Raw genomic sequence first — 19,237 nt, 5'->3', positions numbered from 1 at the left:
TGTTCTGTCTTCCTTAAATGTTTTTAGAACTCACTAAAAGACCACCTTCTGAGGCTTGGGGTGGTAAGGATTTTAAAAACAACTTTGGTTTTCTTTAGTTGATATAAGGAAATACAGATTTTCTATTTCTTGAGTGAGCTTTGTCTATATCATCTTTTTTCTCTCTCATTCCTTATATTGGTAATTGACAATCAATTTTATTAATATTTTCAATAAATATTGAGCTTTTGGTTTCATTGATCTTTCTCTATTCTTTTTGTTTTCTATTTCATTGATCTCTGCTTGTTTTGGGTTTGACTTGCTCTTCTTTTTCCATTTTCTTCATGCAGAAACTGAAGTCATTGATTTGAGACCTTTCTTGTTTTCTGATGTGGGGTTTAAGTGCTATCTATTTCCCCTTAAAGTACTGCTTTAATTTTGTCCCACAGATTCCCCACCCCCCACCAGAGGGTTCCCCATCTGTTTGCTCATTGTTTTTGCTCATTGTCTGCTTATTGTTTTTGCTCCATGTCTGCTCATTATTTGCTTGTCTTCTTTAGGAGGCACTGGGAACCGAACCTGGGACTTCACGTGTGGGAGGCAGGCCTTCAACTGCTTGAGCCATATCTACTCCCCCGACAGCTATTTTTTAAAATAAAATTTTATTGAAGTATGTTGTGCATGTATGAATATACACAAACTATAAGTGTATAGTAAAATTTGTGAATTTACAAAACAAATGTGTATCATCATACAAGGCTCCCATAAATTTCACCACCACCACCACCTTGCACTGTTGTGAAACATTTATTACAAAAAATAGCCCAAATCTTATACTGGTATATTTTCTCCCAGCCCACACAATTAAGACCCTATACCAGTATTACATATTTGTCATCATTCAAAAGAAAATGTTCACATATTTGTACTGTTAACCATAGTCCGTCTTCCATTACTGGATTCCTTGTGTTACACAGTTCCGTGCTTTGTGCAGTCCATTCAGAGTGCACACTCCATGGCTTTTGTTTTCAACATAGAGTTGTGCTGTCATCACCTCAGTCAATTTTAGAATGTTCCCATTACTCTAAAAGGAAAAATCCTGTGCCCCTTATACTCCCCTATTGTTGTCCCTTAGTTTTGAAATAATATCTTTTTGCCATTGCTGAAAAATACAACATTACTGTTAACTATCATCCATAAGTTACATTAATTGTAATTTTCCCAAGTATCACCGTATTCTTAGCACTTTATAAAAGAGGAGCATTCTTATATTTATACTGTTAAGCACAATTTTCATCCACTACTGAAATCACTGTTTCATATTCCCTAGATTATTCTCTAGTTTCCTTTCAATTGACATGTATGTCCACAAACTACCTCTTTCAGCCACACTCACATTTATAAATCAGCACTGTTAGTTTTACTCATTATAATGTGTTACCATTAACTCTATTCATTTCCAAACTTTTACATTTAACCATATTAATATTGCTACGTACATTAAACATCAACTCCCATTCTCAAGCCACATTCTCTTTCTTAGTAACTTATACTAAATTTATCTCTGTGAGTTCACTCATTATATTTTGTTCATATTACTGAGACCATAGAATATGTGTCCTTTTGTGTCTGGCTTATTTCACTCAACATAATGCCCTCTAAGTTCATTCATGTTGTCATATGCATCCTGATTTCATTTCTTCTTATAGATGTATTCTATCATATGTATATACCACATTTTTTTTTAAGATTTATTTTTTATTTCTCTCCCCATTCCCTCCGCCCCCCCAGTTGTCTGCTCTCTGTCCATTAACTGTGTGTTCTTCTGTGACCGCTTCTTTCCTTACCAGCGGCACTGGGAATCTGTGTTTCTTTTTGTTGTGTCATCTTGTTGTGTCAGTTCTCCGTGTATGCGGCACCATTCTTGGGCAGGCTGCACCTTATTTCGTGCTGGCCAGCTCTCCTTATGGGGTGCACTCCTTGCTCATGGGGCTCCCCTATGCGGGGGACACCCCTGCGTGGCATGGCACTCCTTGGGCACATCAGCACTGCGCGTGGGTCAGCTCCACATGAGTCAAGGAGGCCCAGGGTTTGAACCGCGGACCTCCGATGTGGTAGGCGGATGCCCTATCCATTGGCCAAGTTCACTTCCCTTTACCACATTTTGTTTATCCATTTGTCAGTTGATGGACATTTGGGCTGATTCCATATTTTAGCAATTGCGAATAATGCTGCTATGAACATTGGTGTGCAGATGTCAGTTCACATCCTTAATCCCAGGTCTTCTGAATATATTCCTAATAACGAGATTGCTGGATCATACAGCAGTTCTACATTCAACTTCTTGAAGTGCTGCCAAGCTGTCTTCCACATTCTACATTCCCACCACCAGTGGAGGAGTGTTCCTGTTTTTCCACATCCTTTCCAGCACTTGTAGTTTTGTTTTTTCAGTAATGGCCATCTGTAAGGCTTGAAATAATATCTCATTGTAGTTTTGATCTGCATTTCCCTGATAGCTAGTGATGTTGACCATTTTTTCACGTGTTTTTTTGCCATTCTTTGGAGAAATGTCTCTTCAAATCTTTTACCCATTTTAAAATTGGGTTGTTTGTCTTTTTACCATTAAGTTGTATGATCTCTTTAGATGGGTATCAATATCCCAAAGATTTTGATACAGTGTGTTTTTATTTTTACTCAGTTCAAAATACTTTTCTAATATTACTTTGATTTCTTTTTTAGCCCATGGGCTATTTAGATGTATGTTATTTAATTCCCAAATACCTGGGAATTTTTAAGATATACTTGTGTTATTGATTTCTATTTTAATTCCATTGTGGTCAGAGAACATACTTTGTATGATCTGACCTCTCTTAAATTTATTGATACTTGTTTTATGGCCCAGAATGTGGTCTATCTTGATAAAGTTCCACATGGACTTGAAAAGATGGTATATTCTGCTGTTTTTGGATGGAGTGCTTTATAAATATTAATTAGGTCAAGCTGATTGATGGTTTTGTTCAAGTCTTCTATATTCTTACTGATTTTCTGTCTACTTATTATATCAACTATTGAGAGAGGGATATTGGCAACTGCACCTGTAATTGTGGACTTGTCTATAGCCCTTGGATTTCTCTTTTTGCTTCATGAATATTGAATATGAGGCTCTGTTATTAAGGTACATAAATGTTTAGAACAATTGCTTTTCATGTATTGACCTTTTAATTGTTACTAGGGATAAAATCATTTCATCATATTCTTTGTTCTGAAATTTAATTTTACTGAAATAACCATTTCCAACTTTCTTTTCCCCCACCCCTCCCCCACAACTTCCTTTTAACTAGTGCTAGCCTGGTCTTTTTCCCTCCTTTTGCTTTTAACCTCTTTGTGTGTTTATATTCAAAGTGCATTTCTTGAAAGCAGCATATAATTGGGGGCTTACATTTTTTATCCAATCTGACAATCTCTGCCTTTTAATTGGGATATTTATATGGTGAATGAGATTATTTGATATGGTTAGGTTTAATTCTGACATCTTGCTATTTGTTTTCTATTTGTCCTCTTCTGTATTCTTTTGGGTTGAGTATTTTTTTATAATTTCATTGATTTTCTCTGACTGATTAGCTAAAAAATTCTTGTCAATTTGGTGGTTGTTTGAGGGTTTATAGTATATACCATTAACTTATCACAGTCTACTTTCAAGTAATATTGTACCATCACATAAAGCAAAAGAACTTCACAATAGCGTACTTCCATTCCTCTTCTCTGGTCTTTATGCTATTGTTGCCATGTATTTTACTTGTATATATGTTATAAACCTCGTACACTGTTAATATTTTCCTTTAGTTAATTTCTTTTTTTAATTACCTTTTAAAAATTTAAATAATAAAAAAAAAATCTCATGTACTACAGAGTTATCATTTTTAGTGTTCTTCATTCCTTTGTTGAGATCCATGAACTATCTGGTGTCATTTTCCTTCTGCTTGAAGGACTTCCTTTAACATTTCATGTAGTGGAGGACTGCTTCTAAAGAATTCTTTCAGCATTTGTATCTAAGGCAATATGCTGTTTATAGGACTTTACCTCAGTTTTCGCTGTTTCTTATGGCTCACTGTCCTTTGTTACCCATAGTCCAACATTTTGAGGACCAATCTTTAATAGATCTCATCTGGGTTTTTTGTTATTGTTTCAGGCAGGAGGGTAAATCTGGTCCCTGTTACCACATTTTGGAAGCTGAGAGTCTACCCAAGAAGTAGAGAAAGGAAATAAAGGAGTAGAGGCAAGACTTTTCAGAATTGGTAAATAATGGGCATGTATCCAGGGCAGAGAGGTATATTTTTACCTAGAAGCTAGGGTTTTTTAGGAAGATACGTGAAAATACCTCTGTACAAAGTACAAGCAAGCAGTTAACTAGTAAGTAAAAGCGCCTTTTGTTTTTGCTTCTGGGTAGGGAATATTAAATCTGAAACAGTATTGATCATCTCTGGGGACTTAACTGTAAATACTAGTCCATACTCTCATTGTTCAGTGGTTCGGGTCTGTTTCCTTGGCCTCAAATGGGGTCCAGAGTGGGCATGACAGAAACAGCAACTTATGGGAGTTGAGGAACACCAGCAGATGGGAGGGAAAAGCCAGGAGGAGGCCCAGGTTGGAGTTGAAGAAAAGGTTTTGGAAACTTTCCAAACTGACATGATCTTTAATTCCTGTTTGGAAGACTGTGATGCTCACATGGCAGTTAAGTGTAGAGGAGGGAACCTGATTGCATAAATTAGGTCACCTGGAGGTTGAGAGAATTGTGTCCCTGAAGTGCTTTCTCTATATTATGTAAAATTCAAAGTTATTTTCATCTGGCAACTTTGGGCTGAACAAGGTCCTACATCTTCTTGCCTCTGCAGGGTGTGAATAGTTAAAGAAAAGAGAGAAAGTGGGAACAGGATTACCACTGTTGTCTAACATCTACAGCTCTGGGTCTTTTGTCAGCCTTTCTTTTCTAGGTACATTGTAGCCACACCCTCCAGAGACCTATTCTGGAGGATGATAGCTCCTCTACTACATACCTCCAGACCAAGTGCTTTTAAAATTAGATTTGGGTTCCAATATTTTGTTGAAATAAGTAGAATTGCCTTGAATGTACCTTACCAGTTACTGTTCAGATTCCAGAGGAAAGTGAGCATGTCTTCTGATAGATTTCATTTTGCTTGTCTCTAGGTTCTTCTTTGTGGCCCCATTGGTCCAAAGCTACATGAACTTCTTGATGACAATGTTTTTGTTCCACCTGAGTCATTGCAGGAAGTGGATGAGTTCCACCTCATTTTGGAATATCAGGCAGGTAAGGGAAATGAGTAAGTAATGGCTGTAAGACTTTGGTCAAGGACTGTTCCTCGACATCATTTGGGGTGTGACTAAGTTAGAAATTGTCTTTGTAAATCAGCAAAATCCTGTTCCTGCCATACCAAAAGTTTTCCTGACCCATTGGCTCTGCAGAGCCATTACTGACCACTGTCTCAAGGGAAAATGATAAAGTATTTTACAGTATTAAAGAAAATTCCCAGATCTACAAACAAAATTGATCTGAACCCAAGATAAATCAGGCTGTCAGAAAGCAGTCACTTTGAATAAAAATGGAAAATGCATTAAACCTACATACAGTTTTCCCTTACTCCTGAAAAAAGAGAAGAGCAGGTTAACACCTGTTCAGCTCCGTGCTGGATTCTCCCTTGGCCTTTCTGGCTGCCTGTTTCAAGTTCTGGCAAACTTCTTTGAAGCATTTTATTTTCCCTTGAGTGAGTGAGTGGAAGTGTTTTGTATTAACATTACTTATGTTATTTCCCAATATATATTCTTTCAATGTTTATAAATCCAAATCTACCGCCAACCACCCTGCCTCCAGTAGATTTCACCTGTTACACAGAATAGAGACCTGATTTCTGAGAGAGTTTTAAATACTTGGAAATATTTTGATTTCCTCTAACTGATTCTGTGTATTTTCTGCTGTGTCTTTCCCTCTGCTCAGAACCCAGACTCTTGAGTTTCTGACTCAACACATTATTAATTCAAGTTAAAGACTCACATAATCTAAACAGACTAATTGGTACCTTAAAGTGGTACTTCGTAAGTGTCAATGACCTGCTTCCAAATCATACAAGTAAGAGAACTTCACTTACGAGAGTAATTAACTTTAATGTAAGATATGAAATACAGTACTACTTTAAAAATAAGCTTTTCTGTAAATACAAAAAGGAATTGTTTCTTATGTCTGGTTCTCCCTTGGGTGCTTAGTAGTTTCAGTCAGGAATTTAGGAAGGGTGAGGTCTGAAGATTCGGGGCAGAATGTTGGAGTAGGCAGTTCACATTTAACAGTAGGCCTGCTTAATTTCTCTGTTTTAGTTTCCCCAGGTAGGAAATCAGACTGGTAGTTCTTTCTGCCTGAAGATTGTGGTAGAGAGTAAGAGGTTAGTGTGTTTAAGCATTTTGAGCTGCTTAAAGACCCTGGAAGGGTCTGGAATAATAAAGATGTACTTTTGAGGTGCTGCTACCAGTTCCAGATTCATCTCACTTTGGTTGGTTCCTACAGTGTGAGCTGACAACCTTTCAGGTTCCTAATTTCTGCCATTTTCAGTGGTGACAACAGAGTGGGGGGACCAGTTTCTTCAACAAGGCTTTAACAATTGTGTCTCATATGTGGATAAGGAGAGGACACTGCTCATTATAAAAAGAAAACATCTCCTTCCTTGGGTTTATAAATTTCTCACTTCAATTATTCTTTTCTGTGCCTTTCTTTCTTAGTGCAAAGCAGTGGATTCCCATTAAACTTTACATGAAGTTACATTTTCATAAGCCCCTGGAGGGAACCTAGCATGGTAGGAGTGGGACTGAGTGAGCTTGCTTAACAGAAATCAACCCCAGCTTCTCTCTAACCTAGATGGATAGATTCCCAGAGGGGATTAGTCAAGCTTTTTTTTAAAGATTTATTTATTTATTTAATTCCTCCCCCCTCCCCCGGTTGTCTGTTCTCTGTGTCTATTTGCTGCGTCTTGTTTCTTTGTCCGCTTCTGTTGTCCTCAGCGGCACGGGAAGTGTGGGTGGCGCCATTCCTGGGCAGGCTGCACTTTCTTTCGCGCTGGGCGGCTCTCCTTATGGGCGCACTCCTTGCGCGTGGGGCTCCCTTATGCGGGGGACACCCCTGCGTGGCAGGGCACTCCTTATGCGCATCCGCACTGTGCTTGGGCCAGCTCCACACGGGTCAAGGAGACCCGGGGTTTGAACCGCGGACCTCCCATGTGGTAGACGGACGCCCTAACCCACTGGGCCAAGTCCGTTTCCCAGTCAAGCTTTTTTTTTCTCTTTTTCACCCATCAGACATCTCTGGAGAAGCTTGTTTTCAGGCTTTAGGCTGGAAATACAGTGAGTCATTATAAAGAGGTTTTGCTGACTTACTGGCAAAAGAACAGGATGATAAACTGGGAGAAGGGAGAAGGAATTGCTTGCAGAAATTAATAAAAAAGCTTTGTGAGAAAAGAGAGATGTTACCTGCTGTTTAGAGGCTCACCCTGTCTGGGTTTTAGCCTTTTTACCTTTAGGGCCACTCCATAGTCCTGTATCTTACAGAAACAGCCAGTAACAAGTCCTTGCCTTGCTGAAGCCTGGTTATTCTTGCCTCTATCATTTCTTCCCTGTTGAAATCAGCTTATTTTGAATGCTGTATGGCTCTTTTCTCTTAGATTACCTTAGGCAGTGTTTCTTAGCAGCTCCACCATTTAAAGGTTGGTTCCAGGTCTTGCTCTATGGAGAATATCGATGTCACATATTTTTCTTATTGTACAGATTTTTGTTAATTTGAGAACTGTTGGGTTTGAAGTTCAGAACCATATTTTTCATTGTCCTGGGCATTTAGGTCATCAGTCTGTTCTTTTATTCACTTGCTCTTTTGCTAATTCATTCACACAATATGTGGCAGGTACAATGTTAGACAGTCAGAATATAATGGTAGAGGAAGACATGGTCCTGCCCTCAGCTCACAGTTTAGTGCAGGAGACAGACACTTGAACAAATTATTGGAAAATCTTGTGCCAAGTTGTATAAGAGGTTCTGGTGTTGGCCCTGGGAAGACGTAATTAAGTCTCTTTGGAGGTGGCAGAGCTAGAGGAAGCACCACAGAGGAAGCCAGGAGTTAAGAAAGGAATGCGGTGTTTTCAAAAATGTAACAATTGGGAAACGGACTTTGGCCCAGTGGTTAGGGCGTCCGTCTACCATATGGGAGGTCCGCGGTTCAAACCCCGGGCCTCCTTGACCCGTGTGGAAGTGGCCATGCGCAGTGCTGATGCGCGCAAGGAGTGCCGTGCCACGCAAGGGTGTCTCCCGCGTGGGGGAGCCCCACGCGCAAGGAGTGTGCCCTTGAGGAAAGCCGCCCAGCGTGAAAAGAAAGTGCAGCCTGCCCAGGAATGGCGCCGCCCACACTTCCCGTGCCGCTGACGACAACAGTAGCGGACAAAGAAACAAGACGCAGCAAATAGACACCAAGAACAGACAACCAGGGGAGGGGGGGAAATTAAATAAATAAATAAATCTTTTAAAAAAAAAAAAAAATGTAACAATTATGTTAGGGTTTAGTAAATAAGTAACATCTTTTTTTTTTCTGGGTTCATGGATTTTTATCCAAGTGATCACATACAAAATATTTTTCAGAGGAATAAGTTCCGTAAAGCGGGATGCAATCCCAGGAAAGGTAGATTCTCCCAGCCTTTACACCTGCTCTAGAGAAAGCCCTACGCACACACACTCCACAAGGAAAGGCAGGAAGTCAGGGCCTCTGGAGAAGCCCATTGTAGAAAGGAGAAAGCAGGTTGCTGGCCCAGCAGTATAAGGAAGCCCACTGCTCTGGTTTGCCTGCCTTGGAAGAAGGCTTTCTGAAGGAAAATCCAGTATATATGAGAAAAGCCTATGAAAAATTAGGACCCAGTGTATGGAATTTCATTTTGTAAACGGGAAGAATCCTTTACATGGAGAAGAAGCTATAGAAAGCCGTGATCATAAATCTTCACATCTGGTTCCCTTAGTTCTCTCCTCCAGGTGCCCCTCCATATGATGGAGACTGGCTCCCCCTGGTGCTCAGGGCAGAGGGCTCTATGCCCTAGGTATTAGCATATAGTCAGCAGCTCAGATTTGCTGCCAAGTCTTTATGGAGAAGAATGTGAGCCCTGCATTGTTAAGCCTCTGATTGTCCAGGCCACACAAGTGAGCTCAGGGAGGACCACGCCTGCCACACTGCCTTTCCTGTGTCAGAACTCACAGCCATAGCCTATTCCTCTCTAATACCTGGCTCCATGAGGTCTAAATTAGTCGTTCTCCACCTTACTGCATGTCAGGAAATCCAAGGGAGGGGCCTAGCCATCTGAACATTAAAAATGTATCACATGATTCTGATACATGGCCATTGCCAGAGCCCCTGGAGTAGAGGTACAGATTCTAAATTCCTTCCCCCACCAGAAGACCCAGCTGAGGATGGGTTTGGCTTCCCTCTGCTTGGATCAGAGTAGCAGATTTGGATGGGTACTCTATTCAGGGGCTGTGATGGGTTATGGGAATTAGAAACGTCGTTCCCCTTACAGAGCTGCCCATCTGTTCGGGGAGCTGTGACAAATGTGTGAAAAGTTAAGTAATGATAGAAGATTTGAATTCTAGTTCAGAATGGTGAAGAGATATCTCAAAGCAAAATAATCAGTCACCAAACCATGCAAAGGAAAAACTCTGTGGATGCTGACAGTGGTGAAAATGTACCACAGGCTGGAGCAGTCAGCAGCCATTTTAGGGAGGAGGTAGGACTTATTCCTGTCTAGTCATTACTCCTGTGGATGAGGCTCAGAGCAGCCAGGTATTCCTATCTTCTGCATCAGGTGCCCCAAAACCACCAGTTGGCAGCATGGAGGAAAAGGAGTGCTGAGCTTACCTTAGAATTTTAGCCTTTGTAGATTCCAACTAAATAAAAGGTATTCAGGGCACTCCTGTGACATGGCAAGTGCTTTGAAAAAGACAGCTTGTCCTCTGTGCAGAGACTTAGGTGGTATGCGCTACATGCTGGCATTTAAAGTCATGCTTCTGCTCTGTAACTGTGACTACAGGCCTCCTACATTAATGGCAGCAAGGACAGTTGGGCTTTTCTGGGATGGAAGAGAGCTGATTCCCAGCCCCTTGAAAAAGGCATATGGCATCCATACTGTGTTTCTCTTTTCTGGTTTGGTTTTGGTTTATTTCTTTACTGACCACCATCAGATTAGCGCTGTGCTTATCTTAGACAGTTGTAGCTAGGGTCCACTTAGCCAGAAGTCAGCCTGCTCAGAGCCCAGTCTGCAACAAGGCACATGATAGTCCCCACAGCTAGGAAATTTAAACCCTCTTCTTTTTCTTCTCATTGTGTTGACTGGCTTTTTCTAGGGGAGGAATGGGGCCAGTTAAAAGCTCCCCATGCCAACCGATTCATCTTTTCTCACGACCTCTCCAATGGGGCCATGAATATGCTGGAGGTGTTTGTGTCTAGCCTGGAGGAGTTTCAGCCAGACCTGGTGGTCCTCTCTGGATTGCACATGATGGAGGGACAAAGCAAGGAGCTCCAGATGAAGAGACTCATGGAGGTAATGGCACCAAGAATCCACATTTATTAGAGAACTTCATATCTCAAATGTTGTCTTCCTTCAGGTTCCTGTTTCTCTTGGCCACTGTAGCTTGTGCTGTCTTGCCTTAGGGCCTGCCTTCCCAAGGACATACATACCTTGGCAGCTGGCTAACAAGGCTGCCTCCTACTCTAGTGAGGTACCTCACTATGTTCCTTCAGGCGTGGACGGAACATCTTGTCTGAGCCTCTGCATCCTGTGCTAAACTGAATGTGGCTGCAAACCACAGTATTTTGTGGTTTGTCTCGTTTGTGTTATCTGTATCATCTCACGTTACATCACCTATGCTGAGGTTCCTGCATATTTGTGGGGCAGTTGAAACCCTGGCTGCTCAGTTTAGGTCCCTAAGAATAGGTTGGCAAAGTGAACATAGAGCAGAAGTTCTTTATCCTCTTCTGATTCTATAAAACCCTAATGCCTCTCTGCAAAGTCTAGTCTTCCCTTTTGTGTATGTCCACAGAGGCTGGTGATTACCTACATTGCTTGGAACTCCGTGAGGATGCAAAGGCTGTAACAGGAAGCATTTCCTTCCAGGACTTGATTCTTTTCCTCATGCCTGATTTCCTTCTGTTTCTAATGGCAATGCTGTCCTCTTCTCTTTGCAGGTTGTAACGTCCATTTCTGACATCCCCACTGGTATTCCAGTTCACCTAGAACTGGCCAGTATGACCAATAGGGAGCTCATGAGCAGCATTGTGCATCAGGTAACCACATGGGCAGCACCTGGGACGGGACCCCTCCTTTAGCCCTGACCCCCATAGGGCCTTGCAGACATACTCTGTTGTCCTTTGGGGCCAGCTCTTTGTGCTCAGGAGCCAGCTCCCTGAGATGTAGGTTTCATGTCACTCAGACCTAGGTTCAAGGGGATCCAAATAAGGAGCCAGGACTGTTCTGGAACAGGATCTCCTGCTAGGTTAAAGGTGGTTGTGCTTCTGGGCTAGGAAAGTTGGAAGTTGATAGTTATTGTGGTAAAATTCAAGGGAAAAAACTGAAAGCTTAGCTCAGCAGCTTTCACTTGAACTTCAAAAAGTTGAAAGAAAACTGTGGGGGAGCTTCACTCCCGCACCATCAGGCCTCTGAGTGTTCAACTCCTGCCTTGGGACACCAGCAATGATGATGGTAAATCTGAGTGTGATGGTCAAGAACACAAGCTTAGGAGACTTGAGTGGCAATGTCATTTCTGCCATTTGCTAGCTCTTTCAACTTGGGTAAATTACATAACCTTTCATTTTATTGTTAATTAACTTTTAAACTGGTAATATATTCTTATGGTTCAAAAGCCAAAAATTATAAAAAGACATGCAGTGAAGTCTCCCTCCATCTAGTTCTTTCCCTTCCACCATCTGGTCACAGTTAGAAATCTCCGTTTTATCTGTAACCCTCCATGGATGCTTTATATCTGTGTATGCAGATGTGAGAATCTGTCTGTATGGTTTTCATCTACTTTTACCCACAAAGAGAGCATACACTGAAGACACTGTTCTGGACTTAGCTTTTTCACTTAAATGTATTTGGAAATATTTTCTGTATCAGTATATGGAAAACTTCCTCAGTTTTTTTTACAGCCATGTAAGTATTTGTATATAATGTTTCTTAATTTATATAACCTGAGACTTTACTGTCTCTTAACTATTACATACGGTGCTACAGTTAATAACTTTGTACTTAATTTTATTTTGCCTTTGAGCAGTGAACATACATAAGATGAATTCACAAAAGTAGAATTGCTAAAATGGAGCATTAAAAACATTTGTAGCCAAGTGGGTATACCATAGTGGTTGAACACCTGCTGTGCATGTACAAGGTCCCGGGTTCAATCCCCGTACCTCCTGGGGGAAAAAAATTGTAAATTTGATATTGCCAAATTGTTCTCCATGAGAAATTTACCAGATTACATCCCACCAGCAGTGTTTACAAACATAATATTTTCTCATTGTCTTGCCATCAGAATGTGATTAAGCACTTGGAATTTTTATAGTTTGACACATGAAAGATGGCATTTAAGTATAGTTTTTATTTGCATTGCTCAAATTGAGGTTGAACATCTTTTCATTTCTTAAAAAGAGCCATTTTTATTTCCTTTTCTGTGTAACTCTGTACTTTTTTATTGAAGTATTAATATATTAGTCATGTATACATACATAAACAATAGGTGTATAGTAATAGTTGTGAAGTCTACTACTTCCTGACAGTCAGTTCCTTATCTGTAAAATGGAGGCACAATCCCTTCTTCCTTCAGTGGGTTTCAGTAAGAATTGAATGAAGCTGAGCCTTTAGCTCGGTGCCTGGCACAGAACATGCAATAAATGGAAGTAGCTTTTACATTAACAAAACAAAGACTAATAATTTTTAAATATAGTTTTAAGGGCTCCTCTCTCCTGAAAAAAATCATTCACCTTATGTTTGGTTCTCTGGTTCTAAGGAAGGAAGTGCTAAGTAGTATAGTGAGATGGACATCGTAGTTCCCCATAAAATAGAAATCTAGTTCAATGGGCTTCTCTTGCTGTACCCTTTTTTCACAAATTCTTACTATGAAGTGCAAACAGTCTACCTAACCCACATCTGCTTAAAAAGCTTAGCTCTCATATGACACTTTGTCCTTATGTCTTGGTGTTTTATACATGGAAACATTGTGACCTTGACTGTATGTTACTGGAGCCTTCTCTGTTTTACTAGTAGAAAGCCTGCTGACATTCAGGAACTGAGAGTCTTATCCCATCAAAGTTAAGAGTATCTGCCTATGTGCAAAGCCAGGCACCATACATAACATGTGCACCTGAGCCTCAAGATGTTCACTATCTTGCACTGTGTCTTGTAATGGCATATTACAAAACTCTGGGTCTAACCAAAGTGATTTATAGATTCATTGCAATCCCAATCAAAATTCCAGCAGCTTTCATCACAAAAAGGAAAAGCTATCATGAAATTCATATGAAAGGGCAAGGGACCCCAAATAGATAAAAATAGCTTGGGGGGGGGGGAGTTGGCAGGCTCATACTTCCCAATTTGAAACTTAGTACAAAGCTACAGTGTCAAAACTCTGATTCTGGCACAAGGACAGACATATAGACCAATGCAGTAGAATTGAGAGCACAGAAATAAACTCACATATCTATAACCAGTTGATTTTTGACAAGAATGCCAAGTCCTTTTCTGTGTAACTCTCTACTACTTTTTATCTATGGATTAAAAAAATAGTTTCTTCAACAAATAGTGATGGGAAAATGAGATATCCACATGCAAAAGAATGAAAGTAGAACCCTACCTTACACTGTATTAAAAAACTAATTGAAAACAACTCAACAGTCTAAATATTAGTGCTAAACTACTTAAAAAAAAAACCAAACACTTAGAACACAGAGGGCCAAAGTTTCAGCACCTCATATTAGGCAAATGATTCTTAGACTTACATCAAAAGCATGAGCAACAAAAGAAAAAGTAGATAAATTGAACTTCATCAACATTAAAAACTTTGGTGCATCAAAGGATATTATCAAGAAAGTGCGAAGACAACCAACAAAATGGGAAGAAATATTTGGAAACCATGTATCTGATAAGGGTTTAATATCCAGAATATATAAAGAACTCTTAACCATTCAACTACAAAAAGATGGCCCAACTAAAAAATTAGGCAAGGGATTTGAATAGACATTTCTCCAAAGAAGATCTCCAGATACTGAGTAAGCACATAAAAAGATGCTCAACATCATTAGCCATTCATACAAATCTAAAATGCAAAGTAAAACCACATGAGTTACCACCTCACATTGTCTAGAATGGCTATTATTTTTTTTAAAAAAGTGAGGATGTGGTGAGGATGTGGAGAAATAGGAGCTGTCATACATTGTTGATGGGAATGTAGAACAGTGCAGCCTCTGTGGAAAACAGAAAGTTAAATATAGAATTACCACGTGATTTAGATATATACCATTTCTAGGTATATACCTAAAATATTTGAAAGCAGGAATTTGGGCAGATATTTGTATATCAATGTTCATTCTCCAATATTTTGGCTATTCACAATAACTACAAAGGTGGAAGCAACCCAAGTGTCCATCAACAGAAGAATGAATAAATAAGATGTGGTATGTATGTAGAATGGAGTATCATTCCAGCATAAAACAGAATGAAGTTTTGATACATGTGATAACATGGATGAACCTTGAAGACATCATGTTAAGTGAAGTCAGACATAAAAGGGGCAGATATTATACAATTCTGCTTAAATGGAATGACTAGAATGTGTAATTTCATAGAGACAGAAAATAGAGTGCAGGTTATCAGAGGTGAGAGTGAGGGGGAATTAATGCATAATGAGTGCAGGGTTTCTGTTTGGGGTGATGAGAAAGTTCTGGAAATGGGTGGGGTGAGGGTAGTACAACATTGTGAATATGATTAATCCCACTGGAATTGTATGCTTGGGAGCAGTTGCTCTGGGACATCTTATGTTGTATATAGGTTCTCACAAAGACAATGGCAGTTAAATGTAGTACATGATCCTGGACTAGATCTGGTAATGGAAGAGAAAATTCCCAAAAGGACATAATTGGGACAATTGAAAAACTTGGAATACAGACTGTAAGCTTTCTATCAATGCTAGATTTCTTGGATTTGATAACTATACTTAAGGTGGCTACATAGGGATTCTAGTTTTTTGGCTGCCAAAACAAATGATATGCAGTGGGTTGGCTTAAACAATGGGAATGTGTTGACTCATGGTTCTGAGGCTGGGAGAAGTCCAAAATCAAGGTGTCAGCAAGGCATTGCTTCCTCCCAGAAGACTGGTGGTGTGACCTGGCTGCTGGCAGTGCACGAGGCGGCCTCTCCTGGCTTCTCCTCTTCTGAGTCCTGTTGACTTTCAGCTTCTGGCTGTTTCCTCTTGCTTTTTCTCTGTGTGTGCCTTTCCCTATAAGGTCCATCCTGATAGAGCTGATTTAACCTCATCAAAAGATCCTTTTTACAATGGGTTCACATCCTCAGGAATGGATTAAGAACGTGTTTTTTGGGGTACGTAGCTCCAGCCACAACAATAGGTGAACGTCATTGTTCTTAGGAAATATACATGGAAGTATTACTGGTGTTCAGGGAGTACAATGGATGCGTCCTATTCTCAAACGTTTAGAAGCGAGGTGGGTAATTAGGTAGAAAGAAAGAGAACAAAGAAAAGAAAGAGGCAAATGTTAAAAGGTTGGTAAATCTGAGTAGGGGATATATTGCGGTTCTCTATTTAGATTTTGTATTATTTTTGCAACTGTCCTGTAAGTTTGAAATTATTTCAAAATAAAGTTAAAAAAGACTGAGTCTAAAACCATTACTGCAACTTTTCCAGTTTATCCAAAGTGAGATCAACGAAGAGAGAGAGAGATACAGTAGCCAAATCTGTGACCTAGAATCTGTCACTTCCCCACCACAGTCTTAGGGGTGGAGAGTTTTATGGTAAGAAAGAGACCTTCCTGCCTTCTTCCCTGTCACTTAGTCATTGATGGTGTTCTAAGATAGCTATAGATTATGACTATCAGAAAGAGACCTATTATGTTGTTTCTGTTAGCAGGTCTTTCCTGTGGTGACTTCTCTTGGACTGAATGAACAGGAACTGTTGTTTCTCAGCCAGTCAGCATCTGGTCCTCATTCTTCTCTCTCTTCCTGGGACGGTGTTCCTGATGTGGGCATGGTCAGTGACATCCTCTTTTGGATCTTGAAAGAACATGGGCGGAGTAAAAGCAAAGTGTCAGACCTCACCAGAATCCATTTCCACACCCTGGTCTACCACATCCTGGCGACTGTGGATGGACACTGGGCCAACCAGCTTGCAGCCGTGGCTGCCGGTGCTCGCGTGGCTGGGACACAAGCCTGCACAACAGAAAACATAGATGCCAGTCGCGTGTCTCTGCGGGCTCCCCGCGAATTCATGACTTCCCACTCAGGGGCTGGCTCCAGGATCATATTCAACCCAAACGAGCCAGTAGTGGAATGGCACAGGGAGGGGATATCCTTCCATTTTACACCAGTCTTGGTATGTAAAGATCCTACTCGAACGGTGGGCCTTGGAGATGCCATTTCAGCTGAAGGACTCTTCTATTCAGAAGTACACCCTCACTAATTAAGAAGGTGGTTATGGATAATTTTTCTGAGGAAAGAGAACTAGCCAACTTTAGAATTACAGGAAGAAAGTGGTTTGGAAAATAAGGTTGAGGGTGTCAAAAGAGTCTCTAGATCTAATTGGAAGGCAGCCAAAGAAACAGCAGCCAATTAAACTGTATCAGATACATTCCAGCCTATTGGCGATTACACAGATATTTCAGGTTTTAATCAAAATTTAGCTATCTACTAATGAGACTGGATTTTTGTTTGTTTTTATGTTGTGTGTTACAGGGGTGAAAACTTGATTCCCAAATCCCCAATTTATGCAGAAGTGTCAAGTATTTAAAGCCAAACTTTAACACTTGAGAGCACGTCAGCAGGAGAAAGCATTTCCCTCCTTGCCAACTTCAAAAGTCTGCATGCTCACTCATCCATCTATAATAAAGCCTATTGTGCGCTTCCCTTAGCCCAGTGCTCGTGGGCAGGATTGTGGTTTCCATTCACTGCTTTAGTGAACAAATTTAATGAGCATACCTTCTCAGTCTCCTGCTCTCACATGTAGGACCAAGCCACAGATAAGGACAAAACAGTCCCTCCTGTGCTTCAGAGTCACAGCAGGGCCTGGGGAGCCTTGTGGAGCCTTTGACAGAGTCATCTGTTCTGCAGTTGTTTGGCAGCCTGGGTGTCCTGCAGCATGGCATTGGGAGCTGCAGGATGTGCCTTCCTGCCCTGGCGCCTTAGACTGTAGGCTGAGGGATCAAGGCTACTGTGGCATGAACTCACCCTCATCCTGTAGACTTGCTTCCTGCAGGAGTTGACTGTTCATTCTGACCCTTGAAAGGATATGCTTTTAAAACTGGAATGTGCTTCTCTGTGTATAACAGATCATGTGTGTATTACATTTTCACTGACACATCCATTAAAGAGTTTGACCTCATAAGAACCCCAGGATCAAAAATAATTTGCCATGTTATGTATTTATTTTTTTTATAAATCAAGGAAACTTCTGTGTGCTTTTAAATATATTAAAAACAATTTACATTTCAGGAATCCTAAGTCTATTTGTAATTGATTTTGTTTCTACCACCACTCTAAAGCCAGTTAAATGAGAAATCATCCCAGTCGTGACTTGTGAGTATATCTACTACTCTATTCTTGATGTATCTGATGACATCATCTTCCCCATCCTTGGGCTAAGCAGTTTCTCAGACTGATCCTGACCATTCTGTGGTGCGTTTAAAAATAAAGATGTTGCCAATATGAAGTAGCCAAGTTTAATTGCAGCGTAACTGCTTGAAAGAGCATAGGAGACTTTTCAGTTTGCTGAAAAGTCTGCCTACCACATGGGAGGTCCGTGGTTCAAACCCTGGGCCTCCTTGACCCGTATGGGGCTGGCCCATGTGCAGCGCTGATGCGTGCAAGGAGTGCTGTGCCACACGGGGGTGTCCCCCGTGTAGGGGAGCCCCATGAGCAAGGAGCGCGCCCCCATAAGGAGAGCCGCCCAGTGCGAAAAAAAGTGCAGCCTGCCCAAGAATGGCACTGCGCACATGAAGAGCTGACACAGCAAGATGACGCAACAAAAAGAAACACAGATTCCTGGTGCCACTGATAAGGATAGAAACAGTCACAGAAGAACACACAGCGAATGGACACAGCAGACAACTTGGTGGGGGGGGAATAAATCTATTAAAAAAAAGGTCGTAGCAAGTGATGGCAGACCTACTTAGTTCAGTTCAGTGGTAATCAAGTCACTCAGGGCCCATAGCAGCTTCTGGAATCTCAAAGCTACCTCAAGTTCTTCATTTTATAACTTCCCCCTCCCTGCTTTGGGCTAGAAGAAGAGGCTTGATTACTCTTTTTTTTTTTTTTTTTTTTTAACAGAAAATTAAGCCTAGAGAATTACACAGTTTGAAATTGGAAGTAAACAGCTTATTAAGAAACCCTGTCTGTTACCTCATCCTTCTCTACTTTGGAGCTCAATTAAGAATAAGCACCAGGAAAGCGAATGTGGCTCAACAAACAGAGTGTCTGCCTACCATATAGAAGGTCCAAGGGTTCAATACCCAGGGCCTCCTGGCTCGTGTGGTGAGCTGCCCCGCGTGAAACCACAGCCTGCCCAGGAGTGGTGCCACACACATGGAGAGCTGATCAGAGAGAGACAGATCTCCATTGCTACCTGAAGAGAATACAAGTGGACACAGAAGAACACACAGTGAATGGACACGGAGAATAGAAAACCGGGGGGAGTGGGGGGAATAAATAAATCTTTTTTAAAAAAATCTTTAAAAAAGTAAGCACTGGCTGGACTGCGCAGGAGTGCTGGCCAGCATGGAGAGCTGGCAGAGCAAGATGACACAGCAAAAAGACACAGATGGGAGAGAATAAGAGATGCAGCAGGAGCTGAGGTGGTGCAAGAGATTTGAGTGCCTCTCTCCCACTCTGGAAGGTCCCAGGATTGGTTCTCAGCGCTGCCTAAAGAGAAGACAAGCAGACACAGAAGAACACACAGTGAA

At 41.0% G+C, this 19,237-nt stretch overlaps 1 protein-coding gene across 2 annotated transcripts in view; it reads left to right on the top strand.

Moving 5' to 3' along the window:
- Positions 1–17,774, top strand: part of ADPGK (ADP dependent glucokinase) — a 40,952-nt gene extending 23,178 nt beyond the window's left edge. Inside the window, exons 4-7 of one of the 2 annotated variants that reach the window (XM_004463734.5) lie at positions 5,185–5,305; positions 10,408–10,604; positions 11,249–11,347; positions 16,195–17,774. In XM_004463734.5, the coding sequence (XP_004463791.1) occupies positions 5,185–5,305; positions 10,408–10,604; positions 11,249–11,347; positions 16,195–16,743 (966 nt within the window). In that variant the 3' untranslated portion in view covers positions 16,744–17,774. Of the gene's footprint in view, positions 1–5,184; positions 5,306–10,407; positions 10,605–11,248; positions 11,348–16,191 lie in introns of both variants that reach the window. The other variant, XM_004463733.4, reaches the window with a different exon arrangement.
- Positions 17,775–19,237: the final 1,463 nt, after the last annotated feature.

Source organism: Dasypus novemcinctus, chromosome 3 (assembly GCF_030445035.2).
Source record: "Dasypus novemcinctus isolate mDasNov1 chromosome 3, mDasNov1.1.hap2, whole genome shotgun sequence".
In the NCBI taxonomy this organism is placed as follows: Eukaryota; Metazoa; Chordata; class Mammalia; order Cingulata; family Dasypodidae; genus Dasypus; species Dasypus novemcinctus.
This window is presented reverse-complemented; position numbering and strand designations above follow the sequence as displayed.